The sequence below is a fragment of the Olea europaea genome, unplaced genomic scaffold, assembly GCF_002742605.1.
Source record: "Olea europaea var. sylvestris unplaced genomic scaffold, O_europaea_v1 scaffold1057, whole genome shotgun sequence".
Classification (NCBI taxonomy): Eukaryota; Viridiplantae; Streptophyta; class Magnoliopsida; order Lamiales; family Oleaceae; genus Olea; species Olea europaea.
This window is the reverse complement of record NW_019227915.1, coordinates 61470-78721: the sequence shown is the minus strand read 5'-3', so window position 1 is coordinate 78721 and position 17252 is coordinate 61470. Positions and strand designations below refer to the sequence as shown.

At 32.6% G+C, this 17252-nt stretch overlaps 5 protein-coding genes and 1 non-coding gene across 12 annotated transcripts in view; 4 read left to right on the top strand and 2 right to left on the bottom strand.

Annotated features, from left to right (window-relative positions):
- LOC111372965 (ubiquitin carboxyl-terminal hydrolase MINDY-1) overlaps positions 1–5562 on the top strand; it is a 6490-nt gene extending 928 nt beyond the window's left edge. Inside the window, exons 2-13 of one of the 3 annotated variants that reach the window (XM_022995406.1) lie at positions 504–622; positions 746–852; positions 1074–1161; positions 1282–2179; positions 2261–2329; positions 2508–2562; positions 2658–2739; positions 3594–3674; positions 3771–3875; positions 3963–4012; positions 4525–4669; positions 5302–5562. In XM_022995406.1, the coding sequence (XP_022851174.1) occupies positions 504–622; positions 746–852; positions 1074–1161; positions 1282–2179; positions 2261–2329; positions 2508–2562; positions 2658–2739; positions 3594–3674; positions 3771–3875; positions 3963–4012; positions 4525–4669; positions 5302–5382 (1880 nt within the window). In that variant the 3' untranslated portion in view covers positions 5383–5562. Of the gene's footprint in view, positions 1–503; positions 623–745; positions 853–1073; positions 1162–1281; positions 2330–2507; positions 2563–2657; positions 2740–3593; positions 3675–3770; positions 3876–3962; positions 4013–4521; positions 4670–5301 lie in introns of all 3 variants that reach the window. The other 2 variants (XM_022995405.1, XM_022995404.1) reach the window with 2 other exon arrangements.
- Positions 5563–7130: 1568 nt separating this feature from the next.
- LOC111372975 (cytochrome f-like) lies at positions 7131–13036 on the top strand. Its single transcript, XM_022995418.1, has 5 exons — positions 7131–7266; positions 7483–7542; positions 8076–8185; positions 8360–8515; positions 12938–13036. The coding sequence occupies exons 1-5, from the start codon at positions 7131–7133 to the stop codon at positions 13034–13036; spliced, it is 561 nt and encodes a 186-aa protein (XP_022851186.1).
- On the top strand, positions 12780–16400 carry LOC111372964 (homeobox protein knotted-1-like 1). 5 transcript variants are annotated; one of them, XM_022995402.1, is made up of 5 exons: positions 12780–13357; positions 14224–14369; positions 14974–15164; positions 15280–15411; positions 16021–16400. In XM_022995402.1, exons 3-5 carry the CDS (start codon positions 15006–15008, stop codon positions 16162–16164), a joined length of 435 nt encoding a protein of 144 aa, XP_022851170.1. In that variant the 5' UTR covers positions 12780–13357; positions 14224–14369; positions 14974–15005; the 3' UTR covers positions 16165–16400. The 5 variants fall into 5 exon arrangements, with proteins under 5 accessions (XP_022851170.1, XP_022851169.1, XP_022851171.1 ...); XM_022995401.1 differs by having other exon boundaries at positions 14224–14449; XM_022995403.1 differs by lacking the exon at positions 14224–14369.
- LOC111372974 (homeobox protein HD1-like) lies at positions 13079–14328 on the top strand. The gene is made up of 2 exons (XM_022995417.1): positions 13079–13357; positions 14224–14328. The coding sequence occupies exons 1-2, from the start codon at positions 13079–13081 to the stop codon at positions 14326–14328; spliced, it is 384 nt and encodes a 127-aa protein (XP_022851185.1).
- A 370-nt stretch (positions 16401–16770) lies between the features above and the next one.
- TRNAL-AAG lies at positions 16771–16851 on the bottom strand. Its single transcript has one exon. It is a non-coding gene; the product is annotated as a tRNA-Leu (tRNA).
- A 173-nt stretch (positions 16852–17024) lies between these two features.
- Positions 17025–17252, bottom strand: part of LOC111372963 (protein HOTHEAD-like) — a 4802-nt gene continuing 4574 nt past the window's right edge. The window contains exon 5 of the mRNA XM_022995397.1: positions 17025–17203. Coding sequence (XP_022851165.1) covers positions 17158–17203 — 46 coding nt within the window. The 3' untranslated portion in view covers positions 17025–17157. The remainder of the gene's footprint in view (positions 17204–17252) is intronic.

Genomic DNA, 17252 nt, shown 5'->3' with positions numbered 1-17252 from the left:
TATATATATATATATATATATATATATATATATATATACACACACACACACACACACATATATATATATTTCTTTTATGCGTATATGTATGAACAGAATTAATGTTGTATGTGGTAGTAGAAGAAAATGAGGAATCAATCTTCTGTAAGAAAATGAAATATAAGCAGAGATTAAATGATTTTATCTCCGCACTCTGCACTTATGCATGGATATTTTTCGTACATATCATCGTATGTTTATAACTTCTATGAGATCACTTTTTGATGCTTGGTTAAAATTTTACGTTTAGCAGCTATGTGTTGATTATTTTTATTTCTTAAATTATTAAACTATTGCTTGCCCTGTAATTGACAATTGTTTCAAACGTTTGTAATTCACATAGCGAATATTTTGGTGTAAAAAATTTGTGGACACTTCATGATCTTATGTTGTCTAAGATGTTCTTTTCATTGTGTTTGAGTGATTTTTGTGATTTACTTATTCCTCGTTGCATTTGGTGATAGGTAATGTTCTTTTGTTGAAGAACAGCTTGAATTTGAGTCCAGATATTGCAGAGGTTTCTCAGGAGAAATTGCTTTCACTTATTGCTGATCGGTTATTTGATTCAAACAGTAACATCAATGTAACTGGATTTTGCACTATCTTGTTTACGCTTCTTTGTTCATAACTCAATTTTAACAATTGAGAATTGTAGTTTTCCTTGCTTATTTTCATCATATTTTTGACCGGCTTAGTTGGTTTCCAGGACAAAGATGCTGGATATGCTGAAAATCAGCAACAGAATATTGCTGATGCAATTGATTTGCTTCCTAGACTTACTACTGGCATTGATGTAAATATAAAATTTACAAGGTAGATTAGCTTTTATTTTATTTTATTTTGTTCTACTATCATAATTTTATGCTAGAAAAAATGTGTTGGCGATTGCAACTGAGGTACATGGCTTGCGTGTTGCATAGTGCCTTTTATATATGCATGAGATTAATCTTTATGGCATGCAGTATAATTGTGAATTAGCGGGAACATCTTTATTAATTGTAATTCTGATGACAGGATATCTATTATTTTTTCAGAATTGATGATTTTGAGTTCACTCGGGAGTGTGCAATATTTGATTTACTGGACATTCCACTCTATCATGGATGGATAGTTGATCCCCAGGTATGAATTTCACACCTCACCAGTCCAAATAAGTGCTCAACATATCTTTCCGTGTCTGCCGAATGCATGTTGACTTACACATTTGCTTAATGTACATATCATTTCATGCATGCTTACCAGGATTATGAAACCATGGATGTTATTGGGTCCAAATCATATAATACTCTCATGGGGGAGCTTGTTTCTTTGGAAGCTCAAACTATGAAGAATGAATATAAGCAGAATCTTGTAGATGATTCAGTTGATTTTGTTGCTGCAACAACTGCAGCTTTGGGAGTACCTTCACCGTCTCTCTCAAGAGGTCGATCCTTTGATGATTCTGCCTGTTCAGATTCCCCTCACTTAAGAGCAAGAAAGGGGGACATTGAAGAAGAAGTGGAGCTTTTGATAGCCTTGAAATTATCAGAGGCTGCAATGCCTAAATCATCAGCTGATAATGTGCCTAATGATGAATTCATGAGTTTTACCGAAAGTGCATGCAATAAAAAGTCTGAATTGGTTGTTTGTCCAGAAACAGTGGAGGAGGTCGTTGATCAAACTGTAAATACTCTTGAGCATGGAACATTGAAATGTGTTGAAAGCAATGCTTTGAGCTATCGAAACAATGATGCAACATTTCCTGAAACAGTTACGGAGGAAGATACTCTAACGCAGAGCAACTGTGTCCTACCAACCTCTGAAGAATCCAAAGAAAATTGTAAAAATGTAGTTGAAAAAACTGGTTCTGAGATGCATGTTGAGAATGAACATGTTCAACCTGTGTCTTCCGAGCAAGATCCTGCAATTGCTATTGATAGTGTTGTATTTAAATCCACAAGGAATGAGCATGTTCATAATGAAGTTACTTCCACATCTGATGCGGATGTGTCAAGAAATCATCATAATAGTTGTGAGACAAGAGATTCTTCTGAGTTGTTGACTTCGCCTGCAGATTTGAATCCACTAAGCAGTCAAATTCGCAAGACTGATGACCCTGAAACCTTCAAGTCGGGCATTGGCAGTGAACCCATATATGAAGGTGAGGAGAGCATACTGGAGTCAGGAACTACAATTTATGAAGATCGAGAGCCTGTATATGAAGGTGAAGTAATTCTTTCAGGACACGTGGATAAAAGAAGCATTAATGATGGCGACCAGACTTGCAAGGATATAATGACTGCAAAACAAGGTAAAAGTGCTGCCTACAAATGGAGGAAAAAATTTTGCTAGATGATTAATTTTGGGAAATGATACTGTCTTTCCTGTTTTATTTATTTATTTATATTGGAGATAGAAGGATTTTGTGCTTATGGTTTTCTTTTTCAGTATAAGCATAAATGCTTGATTCCCTCTCTTATTTTTTTCAGGGGAATTGATAAGAAACTTCCTGAGGAACAGTGCCAGTCAGTTGACCATATATGGGTATGTTATTTTTGGTTTTACTACATGATATACTTGAGAATATTTTGTATGTAGCAAAAGGAGATTCTGATTATTTATTTATTTATTTTTGGCAGCTTATTTTGCTTAAAGGATAAAGTGAAAGAACGGGAGTTATGCGTTTTTTTCAGAAATAATCATTTCAATACAATGTTTAAGGTTGGTGCGTGGGCTAGATAGCTGCATGTTAGTTAATGAGGCATGTTTTTTATTGCTAATTATATTTACACGAACTAAATAAGTTGCTGAATTTTGTGTATGACTAACGGCTGATGTGTGCTACCTGTAATAAGTAATAATTAACCTCACGAGATTAATAAATATCACTAATTTAAGGTATTAGTAATTACATTTCCTCCTCTCTCTTTTATCAAGAAATTTCTCATTTTAATATGTCATGTTGCATAAAGACACATTGACTTAAAATTTTGGTCATGAAGAATGAAAAGACCTAAAATACAATTTTTTAGTAATAGATTGCATCTCAACACACTTGTGCACAGGAACGGAGAATTTCACGTACAGGTATGGAACTTTAAAGAGAAGGACCTAGTTTAGATGTTATTCTAAAGCAATACATGAAGCTGGTCCTCTAATTAGCAACAAATGGCAATGATACTGAACCCATGAATAGTAACCTTGGGCTAGAAGAGAGATGAAGTCAAGTAGTTACAGTTTCATTTTTGCAAAGAAAAAAATTTCTTGGTGTAATTTTTATAAATTATTAGTTATATTAACCCTGAGGGGTAGCTTAGTGGTCACGTCTTGGATTTACTCTCCAATGAATGATCACTAGTTCGAGTCCCCTCAAAGCCACTAAGGTGAGTACCCAACGGTAAATTTCAGGGCCTCATGAGATTAGTTGAGGTACATGTAAGCTAGTCCGAACACTCACAATCATAAAAAAAATAAAAAATTATTAGTTATATTATTAAGCATTCCATTGTCAAGTGTGCTTGTTATGGTTCTTGACATCAGTTTATTTAGTCGCCATCTAATATTTTTATTTGTAGTATGAAGGTGAATTATATATCCTAGCTGCTGATCAAGGATACATAACTCAGCCTGATCTGGTCTGGGAAAAGCTGAATGAGGTGAGATTGTAGCATGGAAGCACTGTGCTTTCTATTTGGAAAGAGATATCCTAAATATTCCTAACTTCATCTGGTTGATTTTGATTTGATAATTAGGTGAATGGGGACACCTTGTTTATGACAGGCAACTTTAAGGAATTCAAAGTGGAAGACCATTCGAACAGCACATGGCATGAACAGAATGCCGTTGAAAGTACTGCAGTATGTAACTTCTAAGTTCTAAAAGACTCCAAATATGTTGGTATTTTGAAAAAACCAAATATAACGTAACTAAATTTTGTTTTGCAGGACTATTTGCCTAGCATTGATGGCGGTTCTCAAGAAAATTTGACTTTCTAGTAATTGTCTAATTTCTCTAGAGCCTGATTGATTTATCATTGTCTAATATTTAGTCGATAACACAGCATGATTTCATTCTGATGATTATTTCTTCTTCTTCCTCTTCGTATTTATTCCATTGTCTTCATATATTACTTGTTATTGTAATTTTTCCTTAGTATGATTTTGATTGGAATGAATCTTTGAGCTACTTTAAATTTCGACAGTCAGATTCATCATGTACTCGACATGCAGAACAATATTTTTACTTTCTGTTTCCTGAAAGGAAGTATTTGTTTTTCGAACTCAGCTTACAAATTTGTTCACTCAGCATATGATTGTCTTTTTTAAAATAATTACTTTAGAGCAACCTCTTCGGAAGGAATTTTATTTCGACTTCTTTTTTCAGTGAAATATTTTGTATTTTTCCCCTAAAATTAACATTTCATTCAGTGGTGTCCATTATTAATCATATTCAACATTATATGATGAGCAACGTTGCTTGAATAACTTTGATGCTGTTTTATGACAGTTCTGATTTGCAATTAGCAATGGCTCTTCAACAACAGGAATTTGAGCAACAGCAACCACAGCGTAGTTCTCAGCAACAGCAACCGCAGCATAATGCACAGCAACCTGCCATTGCTGGTGGTTCAAGGCTGATGACTGGTCCCCCGGTAGGTTTCGTATCTGTTTGTGCTGTGTTAAAACTTTTGTTTTGGTTTGACAAGTCGAGGTATATTGAAAAATGCACATGTTTGGAGCACATTTATGGACAGAATTGAACACTACAAGGCCCTTGTTTGTCTCCCATACTTCCAAAATTCCTTTTTCTACGTACTCATTTTTAATCACATATTTACATAATAAAATATTACCCAAAACTTTTCCCTACATTTTAACCACATATTCTCCAAAAATTCACTATTCAAAACAAAGTTTTTTAAAAATAAATGACCACCAAAAAGGGGCTAAATAAGAAAAAGAAGCTAAATCTTTTTCTTTGTACCATCCAGCCTCTTCCAGTATTGCTTCCCAAACATGGTGTAAAGGTTTAGTTGAGCTAGTACAGAGAGGAAGAGATTGTTCTTATGATTGTTAAGCATATATTTGGCAAGTTTTTATAAACAGTTGTGTTCATAAACAAATAGAAATGAGTGGTAAATAAATGGGTAGTACATATGGGTCTAATGAAATGTGGTTTGAAATTTAGCAAGTATTGCTGAACATCTAGTAAATGTTTATACTGCAAGAGATGGGAATACTACTAATTAATGCAGTCGTGAATTGTTCTCAATGATTTTTGCAGGTTCCGAGTAGCACCAAATATACATCTTCGTCTTCCAAACAGGACCCAAAACCATTGAAGGACAAGTGTAATGTGATGTGATTACGATATAATTCTGTAAATGTTCAATGGTTTCTAATGAATTCTAATATCCATTTGAGTAATACTTTCATTCAGCTTGCTGTACATATTAATAGAACTTCAGTTTTGGGCTCTACAATATAGACCTGTTTCTTTCCATTTGTTGATGTTTCTCAGTTTAGTCATTTGGCAGTGAAATAATTCTGTGGTTGTCTATGACTTCGTGACTATGTTGCTTTCACTTGCCATGGAAAAGAATATTAGGAATGATCTAATGAGCACCATGTTAAGCATTGGTGACTAAATTCATTAGTGGATAAAACTCAAGGATGTGGACCAAAATTTTTGGAGATTGTGCTGTATATGCCTAGTCGGGGATTATCTCGTTAATTATAACTCTTGAGGGGGTGATAGCTGCCTTCTTGTCGGCTCCTCCCGAAGGTATAAATTTTAGCTTATTTTGATCTTTGTACGTGTTTCTATTGAAGGTCTTAACTCCTCGATAATTTCAATAAGTTGGTGATGAGTAAACTTACCCAGATGTTTCAATAATATGGATTTCGTGGTGTCCACGAGGTGGTGAATGCCAAAATAATATAAAGTGCAATGTTGAAAATGGCAATTCTTGTTGACTAACCTTTTATGAAATTTCTCTTTTTAAAGTTTTCTCCTTTTTTTGGTATTTAGTTTGGGACCACTTTTATCTCTTGTTTCGACCTAAAAAATAGGCTAATTAGCACTAAATGTCTTCACCTCTCAATGTTTTTGTAAAAAACGTCAATACCTTTTATTTTTTTTAGCAATTTCACTCTCACTTTCACCTTTTATTGTAGAAAATGTCATTTCATCCATCCACGGTCAAATACTCTATTAATTCAACAAAAATGCTCCTTCAATCTACTCACCGTTAAATACTCCGTTAACTCAACAAAAATGCTAATTAGCCCAATCCATCCTCCCTCTTTAATATTTTTGTGTAAAACGTCATCACATTTCATTTTACAAAGTTATGGATATTTTACGTAACTTAGTTTTAAAGGTGGGGTTGTTTTTCGCAAAGTATATTAAAAGATGGTGTTATTACGCGTAAAATATATTAATAGGTAGGGAAGTTCAATTTCATGCTAAAATGAAAAAAATAGGTCTAGTTCATCTTCTCCATTCATATGTGATATGTTATTCACCGTTGAAATCTAATGAGCTATTTACAGCATCACATTTGCCATTGTTCTTATTTTACTCTTATTTACATCTCTAGTTTATCAGCCACATATTCAATCTCTTCATATACCATTTAAAATGTTATGAGTAATCCTGTATTATATCAGCCATTTTTTTCTGAAGGTGAAATACAGTGTTCTTTAAGTAATTTCTTATTTATTAATGGAATAATTGTATAAATTATTTTCCTATTACTTTTAATTTTGAATAGTTAACTTTAAAGGTGGGAAAGAAGGTCAGTGAAAAAATTGGGTAAAACTATATTACCCTTGATTTTTTAAAAGAAAAATTGTATATCTTGTTAAGTTAACAGAGCATTTGACGGTGAATGGATGGAAGAACCTTTGGGATGAAATTTTCGAAAAAAAAAAGTATGAACGTGTTGTGTTAATTAGCCTTCGCTTACTTAATGGAACATTTGACAGTGGGTGGATGGAAGGGATTTGATAGTTCCTATTACTTTTTTCGCAATGAAATTTGAAAGTGATGATGAAATTGGTAAAAAACGAAAGTTGACGTTTCACAAAAAAATAAAATGAAAAGTGATGATGTTTTGTACTAAAAGGGGTAGTGCAGGAATATTCACCTATTGTCTATTGACTACGCCATTTCGACCTGATATTGTATTTGAAGCAGTTGGTCAAATTCCTTATGATAAGCAACTGAAACAAGTGCCTACTAATGGTAAGAAAGGAGGTCCGATCCTTTATAGGAACTATCCGTAGTAATGAACTTGTAAAATGGATATGTTTATCATAAATAGATTGTCATTGTCGTTCCTGACCCTGCTTCACCTTAATTGTTATTTAAACAAGTAAAAGTTGTATCTTGGTTCGAGTGAGGATATAACGGGGTCTCGAAAACTATGTAATTTATGCTCGGTCCTTATCCTATTTTTAGGTTCATTAGGATTCTTATTGGTTGGAGGTTCCAGTTATCTTGGTAGTCAAAGAGGAACTTGTTCTTCCGACATAAGAAATCCTTTTAATAATTTCGAGCCTAATTTTTTCAAGCAGGTATACCATCAACTCTACAATATGTTTTAGAAATTTCTAATAGAGAGGGTTTTGTTGTTGAGAACTCTAACATTGGAAAGGAATTTAATAAAGTTAATCTTTTTTTTTCATATGATTTGACCAATTGTAACTTTTTGATTTGAATAAAGTATCAATTCCAACAAATATTGAACTAATATATATGTGTGTGTATATATATATATATATATATATATATATATATATATATATATATAAATATATATATATATATATATATATAGATATATATGTATCGTTTGATATATGAGATGAATTGAATCTCCTGGCTGTTTACGGAACGTGTTAATCATTTGCTTCCGAAAGAAATCGAAGGACAGAAATCTTCTAAACCTTTGGTATAGGTTAAAATCCCATTGGATGCAATTTATTTCCACATATTTTTTATTTCAATAGAATGAAAGACTTTTTACATAATTTGAATCTGGGACACTTTAGGGCGTCCTCAAGATATATTTTTAGATACTGCTATACAATTACAACTCGTTTTTGCTCAATGGATACAAAACACCTACACTTTAGCATCTAATGCAACGGCTCCTGGTAAGGCATGTAGCTCAGAGGATTAGAGCACATGACTACGAATCATGGTATCGGGGTTTCAAATCCCTCTTTGCCCACGATTGGCCCAAAAGGGAAGTACCGGAGGTCGAATATTAAATATGAATCATAGTTCAAATGCTTCTTAATCTAGTTCATATATTCCATGTTCCATATACTAGAATAGGCTGTGTGTTCGAGCCCCGTCAGTTTCGATAGATCCAATGGATACATCAATTAATTTCTTCCTTTTTATGAAAGGATGTCAGGGGATGCGCTCTACCATTGAGCTAATAGCCTGTTGTACAAGCCTCTCACTGGGGGCTGTTATGCCAAAAGTGAGAAACCCCATCCATCACTTTCCCTTTTTTTGCCCCCGATGGATGTTCCAGTGGACATTATGCGCTTGTGACACAACCACCCCCCCCCCCCCAGAGGAAGGGCAAAACAAGGGGGACTACGAGTAGGAATCAAAAGTTGGATCTACATTGAATCTTACTTGAATTGTCTCATCTATCTTCTTGAGGAGAGGTTTGGTTTAGCCTAAAAAAATATATCAACTCTTAATACTGTGACAACGACCTACACTACATCAAAATTACCAATAAAAAATTCTAATAGCTCAAACTTAAGGGAAAAAAATTCTTGAATTTTTCTATGTTTAGTTAAATCAATAATTAAAATCAAAATTTCTTGAATTCTCAATTGTTAAAATATACAATTGCTAAACACGTGCTTAGAGACTAGCTAGCATTACATAAATTAACTATTCTGTCTTCTCGTAACTTAGGAAAATTGAAGAGCTTAGAAATAGAACGAGGTTGAGTAAGAATATAGTGAAATTAATATTTTTACGTCCATTTATTATGAATGCCAAGATTTATTGCTAAAGAGATGAGAAATGACGAAGTATTACATTTGAAGTCTTTCGACCCGTTGTCATGATCGAGATACTAACTACGAAAACCATTATGTGCGTGTATAAAATTTACATTTGGTCACATTTACAATGAGTTTCACCTACTATCAGCAAAAGATAATCATGATTTTGAAATAATTAACGATATTATTTTAACTTTATCAATCTTCTGGTTGCTACCTACCATCTCTTTGAAAATATTATTTTTACTTGGTTCACAAGCAACAACATTTCCACGTAACAAATGCCACAATACTAAGAAAATGTTTGCTCTTCTTATTCTTTGTTTTTTTTTTCTTGTACTGCTATTTTCACCCCCCCCCCCCCCCCCCAAAAAAAAAAGGGGGTAATGGTTTTCATTAGTTGTATTTTATATGACAATGACCCTACTGCCATGTGAATGGTTGTTGTTGATGAAGAGCCTTGCTATCATGTTATGATAATTTTTTTGAAAAATGCTTGGTATACACTTAGTTGGACAACCCTCTAGTAGGGGGGCGGAGCCTGCAAATATTTTATAATCGCTATTAGAGTTGTCAGCCTTTGGTGTACACCTAGCATTGTTCTATTTTTTTTATCTACCTCGTGTTTGATTATATTTGAATATTTTCTTGTTTGAGCTCCATTAATTTAAATATACATCTTTCTTTCTATTCTTTTCAATCACATTTTTTTAATAAAATAAACTCAAAACGATTCTTTCTTTTTAAACCACACATTCATCAAAAAATTACTATTACAAAATATATTTTTTTCCTGAAATTCCATTTATAATGGAGCTCAAATAGGAACATACTTTCTGATTTATTTCCTTGCCTAACCAAATGGGGATGGGCGTGGTCCAACTTCAAAGATAACAAAACCAAACCAGAAATCAATGGAATCATTGGTTCCAAATGTATTCTGAACCGCATGATTTGACACAATTGCAAATTTATTTTAATTCTTGATGTTAACAAGTCGTTCCGTTTTTATGAAAAAACCCATTGTGAGAATTTCAGCTGGATCAAATATGTAGTTAAAAAGTAGAGTAAAAATATGAAAAAATGTGAAAATAATAATAATAATAATAATAATAATAATAATAATAATAATAATTATTATTATTATTTTTTTTAAAAGCATGTGATTGAAAATAAATACGAAAAAATAATTTTCAAAAGATAACTCCCACACAAGGACATAGTCCTTAATTTAAGCATAACCAAATTAAAAAATGCTCATTAATTTTAAAAATAATGTTTCATGTAGATCATAGTGTACACCTTTGTGTACATTCTGTCGCGTGTCAAGCTCCGATTTGACAACTTAGAAAAAAATCAGACTTTCTATCAATCGCACGTTGTCAACTCAAATGATGTATACAATGATGTATAAAAAAAGTGGCCGATAGGTAGTCATTGATAGACTAACAAACACAGTGCTAATTCTTAGCCAAGGAAGCATTATATTGACAGCTTAACATCTACCAATTTTCTTAAACTAAACAATAATTCGAAAAGTAGAAATAGGCTTGAAATAATTAAGTATAATAACGACAAATTTTACATACCACAAAAGTATACGTGCTTTTAAAGAATCATATTTCTTCATCTCAATCAATTGACCATCATGTATTTGTTATAATAGTATAATTAAACATATTAAGTGGTGATACAACTCCATGATGAAACCCTAGTTGGAGCCCCAATGGTTCGATCCCCATAGCCGATAATCAAGGAACTAAGTTGGATCACTCATTCTTGAATTGTCCGGGTGCTTGCCATAAATCTTTCAAAGTGGTTCAACCTCAAGTAAAAATTGAGCAAACTTATCTATAGATCGAGAATTCAAGGTAATCGATCTCAGATGAAGATCGAACATGATTTGTCCTCGGAGCCAAACATATGTTGACAATAAAGGTCAAACCTATTTCACATTTCTTGATAGTTGTCTAAAACATGGAAAATATCAAATGACCCATGAGGATGACCTCACGGGTGACCGCGCCTTCACATGTTCCGGTGTGGGTCCCCTATTAATAAAATAATCCCAACTCCCATATGTGTTGTGTCAATCCCACGGTCATCCTTGCAAGCACTGTAGCACGACTCCTAAAACATATCTCCCTAGACCCAGGGGCGGACCCACATGGGGTCATGTGGGGTCAAATGACCCCACAGTTTTCTAGAATTTTTTTTTTTTTTTTTTGCTGAAACTTAATTTTCTGTTTTTTTTTGTGCTGAAAATTCAATTTTCTGCCCTAAAAAGTTCAAATTCTAAATCTATATTCATATCACATGGTCCATATCGAACATGAACAGCAAACAATCGATTTTTCCTTTTTTTCATGATACGTTGTTCGAAAAAAAAAATTTTGACCCCACAGTTTAAATGGTCTGCGTCCGCCCCTGCCTAGACCATCCATTTCCTAATGAGGAGAAGCTCCTCGATTTTTTCAGGTATCCAAAGATTCCAAACCACCATAGTTATTCTAGGGATGTATGACTTCATTTATTAACGAGTAGTATCATACTTCATGACTTGTATAAGATGTTATGACTTTGTTAGACATCAATTTATAATAATCCCATTTACAATTAAATACTTTCTAACATATATAGGTAAGGTCCAAGTCAAATATGTACTCACCACTTATTATAACAACTAAATGAAGTTCAATTTTCTTATGAAAGACCAATAATAAATGTCACCTAACCTTACCCAAAACTATGGTTACACATTTCGATTTATTTGAAAAGTCTAACGATACAAAAAATCACATTAGAAAAACTAAAACCCATATAAATTCAACCAAAAAAAAAAAAAAATCTTCAAAATGTGTGTCCGTGGATCTACTTAGCTATGATATTTACCATAAATTTAACAAAACAAAATTTAGTTCACGAGACTCATCATAAACTCATCTACTTGTATATATCGTTACTCGATATATATAAGCTAAACAATGGTGCTTAGTAAATTGTTTCTATGCATACACACATGGGCAGACCCAACGGGAGTCGTGGGGGGTCACTTGACTCCCCAACTTTTGAGATTTTTCTCTTTTTTTTCTTTTTAATATATAAAGTCACGTTTGGTACCAATTAAAATTAAAATTTTAATCTAAATCAAAGTTAATAATTAATTTTAATAACATATTTTCAAGATTCCTTAACTTCTAAAATTTATCAAAATTTACTAAAAATCGGACTTTAAACCCCACCAAACAGAGACAAAATCACGAAAATTTTGAATTTTCTATTTTCTCTTATCCTATTTGTGTATATAGCATATGTCTAAACTGATTATATAAAATTTAACTTATATATAACGAATTGTGTTTATTTGATTGATTATTAGTATTGAATATTGATTATTTGTTTTTTCTTTCGATTACTTGAATTGATTGCTTGTATCAAATACACAATTTTTTAAAACATAAATATACATTTTCTCGTGATAAGCAAAATATTAATAAAATTATTGTTCAAAATCAAATAGATGAAAATAATAAGAAAAATATTAATGAAGAAATATTTTTGAAATGTAAATCTCTATTTTTTCAGGTCAAATATGAATAATTAAAAAATTAAAAAAAAAAGTATTCGATTTGTACAAAGTTTGATTGTACCCTAACTCAATTTCTCTGCGTCCGCCCGTACATATACATCTATATATGTATGTATCTCTCTCCCCTCTTTTGGCAAAAATTCTATGGCTCCTTTTCTCCCTCCCTCTTCTGTGTACTCTGAAGCAATCAAAATAAAGAGAGAAAATCAAATCAGTTACTCTCTCTAGCTAGCCTTCCTCTTTTTTCTCTTTGTGTGTTAATCTCTGTAATTCTGCGCCCTATATACAGAAAGTTGGGTCATCTCAGATCCCATATATACACATAAAAATTATTATATCTTTAAGAGGTCCTGAAAAATTGAACCCATTTTACTGTAATATTGTTTAAATTAAAAAGTGAATAGTTAAAGCACTTTGTTTTGGCACTAATATGCAAGAAGAAGGCATAACCATCTTGGGTTATGGTGGTGGCGGCGTCGGCGTCGGCGAGCAGAACCACCAGCTCAAGGCGGAGATCGCCAGCCATCCGCTGTACGAGCAGCTGCTCTCCGCCCATGTAGCGTGTTTAAGGGTGGCGACACCGATTGATCAGTTGCCACTTATTGATTCTCAACTCTCACAGTCTCAGAATCTCTTAAGGTCTTATGCTCAGTATAATATTTCTCAATCTCTATCTATACATCAAAGGCAAGAACTTGACAATTTCTTGGTAGGTTTTTTCCTTCAAATTCTTGATTCTTTTTCTATTATTATTATTATTATTATTATTATTATTATTATTATTATTATTATTATTATTTTGGAATTCTTTTTGGTTTGGATCATAGGATAGATGGAACTACGAAACATGACAAGACAAGATTATATTTTTAAGAAAAAAAAGGACACGAAACGTTTGGGAATATATTTATGAAAATATGATTTTAGAATTACAATATTATAATCGTCTAGTATTGAATTTTATAATTTTAAATTATTATTATTATTATTATTATTATTATTATTATTATTTTGGAATTCTTTTTGGTTTGGATCATAGGATAGATGGAACTACGAAACATGACAAGACAAGATTATATTTTTAAGAAAAAAAAGGACACGAAACGTTTGGGAATATATTTATGAAAATATGATTTTAGAATTACAATATTATAATCGTCTAGTATTGAATTTTATAATTTTAAAAATAATACAATCATATTTTAACTTGACATGTCATACTATTTAAAAAATATTTGTAATATTATTGAACAAAATCATTATAGAAAAAAAAATCGTGACTCCAATTACGAAAAATCTATTGCAATAAACCGTCAGCAGAAATAAATATTCTAAACGACAATAAGTTGTTACTTTTAGCCAGTAGCTTAAAGTTATCATAGTTGATTACTGATGAAATTTTAGTTGCTAACCAATTCAAATTATGGGATACTTTTTTTCAAGAAAAGTTAAAAACTCACTATGAAGGTATTTAAATCCTAATTATATTAAATTTTCAAAATGTTTCAAATGTTTTTTTATGGGTTTTTTAGTTCGTTTGTTTAATGTTAAATTAATATGAAATTGATGTTACAGACACAGTACTTGTTAGTATTGTGTTCATTTAAAGAAGAGCTTCAGCAACATGTCAGAATCCATGCTGTTGAGGCTGTCATGGCAGGCAGGATGATAAGAAAGTAACTTTGGGCTTTTGGAGGCTTTGTGTGACCCTATAACAAGCGGTAGGTAAGGTGGGACCCACCCGAAGGATTAGTTCATATAGTTAGGAGAGAACCATAAGTGGCGACAAACCAGTAAAATAGTAAGTTACTAACAACTTAACTATGAATGCTCATTGAATAAGTATGTCACAAACAAATATAGAAAGAAAAACTTATATTGGCGACTTTCATCGACTTTTATACTAAATAGAAGTTTGTCGAGAATATGTTTCATGATTTTCAGTATATTGGATTTTGCATCAATAAAATTTGTCGTTGATACTGCATTTTCATTTAAAGGAATTCATCTACACGTACTTTCATATACGATTGCTTTGATACGGTTTTATTCTAGTTCAATTAGCCTTTAAGTATTTGGTATCCAGTTTACGGTGTATTTTTTGGAAACATTTTAGAGTTATAATCGATTGTCATATATCGAAGGTGGATCATTTTTACGTTGTCACACATAAAACTAGGGGAAGACCAAAACGTTTGGATAAGAATGAACTAAAAGAGTAGCAGATGTCATGTCATATTTGGTGCCTAATGTTGGATATATAGGATATTATTGTGAAGAAATCATAATTATTTTTGTTATTTAATATTGTCGAGTACTGTACAGGAACAACAGTAGGTGAAGGAACCGGTGCAACCATGTCAGATGATGAGGATGAGCTGCAAATGGATTTCTCGTTAGATCAATCAGGAACTGATGGACATGATTTGATCGGTTATGGACCATTGATTCCAACAGAATCAGAGAGGTCTCTAATGGAAAGAGTTAGGCAAGAACTCAAAATTGAACTTAAACAAGTGAGTTTCTTTTAAAATTTTAAACGTTAACATGTCCTCTAAGTGAAGAATTTTCATTCATTGTCTAATATCTTTGTCTAAAAACCTTAAACAATTACCGAATGTGTCTTTGCAGGGATTTAAGTCGAAAATCGAAGATGTTAGGGAAGAAATATTAAGGAAAAGAAGGGCAGGAAAATTACCAGGTGACACAACCACAGTGCTCAAGGATTGGTGGCAGCAGCACTCAAAGTGGCCATATCCAACTGTAAGTCCCTTTTTAATCGACTTCGTTTATACATCGAATTGGTAGAAATTTGGCAAAGTTAAGGAAAGAAAGTATACCAATCAATTTTCATGTTGTCTAATCTTATGTAATATCTTTATTTTATGAATTTGAAAACACGAATAATTGTAGTGGTCCGGTCTGAGCTACATAAAATTTTAGTGGTCTAATTCGGATCGGAAACTGTTATGGGCCGACTCTACAAGGCTTTGGGCCATGTCGAGAATGGGCCGTCCACTTTGATGTCTCTAATCGTTGAGTCTAGGCATGTATTTTAAAAAACTCTATTTCAAGTGCTTATAACTTATAAATTGTGGATCCTACAAAATATGTGAATAATAAGAGGGTGCTATAAGTTATGGATCCTATAAAATGTGTTGATAAAAAAAAGTTTGACCAACTTAAAAAAGTTAAGCTTTGCAAAACGTTAGAACATTTACTTATAAGTAGAATGCTTATTTAGACAGCAAAGTAAAAGCCATTTTTAAAATAGTTAACTTTTTCTTCTTTTTAAGTTAAATCGGGCATTCTCTATGATGCCTCGTATCGTCGTATTTCTTTAAAAAGGCACTCAATTTTATGAAATTACAGGAAGATGACAAGGCAAAGCTTGTAGAGCAAACAGGGTTGCAGCTCAAACAAATAAACAATTGGTTCATAAACCAAAGGAAGAGGAATTGGCACAACAGCAATTCACAGTCTGCCTCTTCTTTAAAGTCCAAGCGCAAGAGATAGAGAAATTCTGCTATAGTTTGGGTACTAAAAAAAGGTCTGGGATGCTATTGCAATTGCATCGATAGATTGAGGACTAGTAGTGCAATTTTTCTTCATGTAAATGCTCGATAACTTCGAATTCAAAGTTTAGTTTACTAACGTTTAGATAAGTGGTAATTTGGTCGGAATGCATTGTATGGTCTCGAATTTTACGTTACTCTACCTTTTGTCTCTGTATAACAACGTGAATTAAATTCCGTCGATCTTCTTTAAGTATAAATGAACCTCTCAATCGAATCGTTTTAGACTATAGTGTATAGTTTTAGATGGCACATATAAGTAGATACATTCATATATAAATGTGTATAAGTTTGTAAGTAGTCGTGTTTCTCGTAAATTTTCATAGCGCGATAAAAAAAATTTCTACCCAATGTTTCTCTTTAAATGTTTGGGTGTTTCAACTATATGGTGAATCGATTGAGGTGTTTAGATTACTTTAATTCTAGAATATGCGAAAAAAGTTAATTTAAGACTCGTTTAATTATGAGTAAAACTTTTTTAAGCACGGCCCAACAGACCAGAGTTGATAACAAAAGTAAAGCAGAAGGGACATTAAATAGGAGAAATTGTTGAGAGTGGGATTTGAACCCACGCCCTTTCGGACCAGAACCTTAATCTGGCGCCTTAGACCAACTCGGCCATCTCAACAACTGTGATGGCAATTGTTTTAATTATTATATATAAATACTATCACAAAATCATTTCATTTAAAATGTTCAACGGTAGTTAACTTTATTTACTAATTTATATTTATTCTTCAACGATGGTTTTTAATATTAATATAAGACTTTAATGTTAAAAAGAAATTGACACATAAAACCTAATAAAAATGAACACTGTAATTAGTCCAAAAATAGACTATAATTTAAGAAATTGCTTTACAGCCAACATCTTGATAATTTACTTCATGACGATGCTGTACCACCTTAAAAATATAGAAAAACAATAAAACTTTTATTGGCCTTCAAGTCTCTCCTTCAATATCCTCACTCCCATATACCTGCCAAAAAGGGGGGGGGGGGGGGGGGGAAAAAACAAAAAAAAACCCC

What these genes read in the sequence shown, in the direction of transcription:
- LOC111372975 (XM_022995418.1), top strand. Translation starts at nt 7,131, where the DNA reads ATGTTTTGTACTAAAAGGGGTAGTGCAGGAATATTCACCTATTGTCTA. An exon ending in GAAACAAGTGCCTACTAATG is followed by an intron (nt 7,267 to 7,482) that starts GTAAGAAAGGAG and finishes TCCTATTTTTAG; the next exon opens with GTTCATTAGGATTCTTATTG. An exon ending in ATGCAACGGCTCCTGGTAAG is followed by an intron (nt 8,186 to 8,359) that starts GCATGTAGCTCA and finishes TCCATATACTAG; the next exon opens with AATAGGCTGTGTGTTCGAGC.
- LOC111372974 (XM_022995417.1), top strand. Translation starts at nt 13,079, where the DNA reads ATGCAAGAAGAAGGCATAACCATCTTGGGTTATGGTGGTGGCGGCGTC. An exon ending in AAGAACTTGACAATTTCTTG is followed by an intron (nt 13,358 to 14,223) that starts GTAGGTTTTTTC and finishes TTGATGTTACAG; the next exon opens with ACACAGTACTTGTTAGTATT.
- LOC111372964 (XM_022995403.1), top strand. Translation starts at nt 15,006, where the DNA reads ATGTCAGATGATGAGGATGAGCTGCAAATGGATTTCTCGTTAGATCAA. An exon ending in TCAAAATTGAACTTAAACAA is followed by an intron (nt 15,165 to 15,279) that starts GTGAGTTTCTTT and finishes GTGTCTTTGCAG; the next exon opens with GGATTTAAGTCGAAAATCGA. An exon ending in CAAAGTGGCCATATCCAACT is followed by an intron (nt 15,412 to 16,020) that starts GTAAGTCCCTTT and finishes ATGAAATTACAG; the next exon opens with GAAGATGACAAGGCAAAGCT.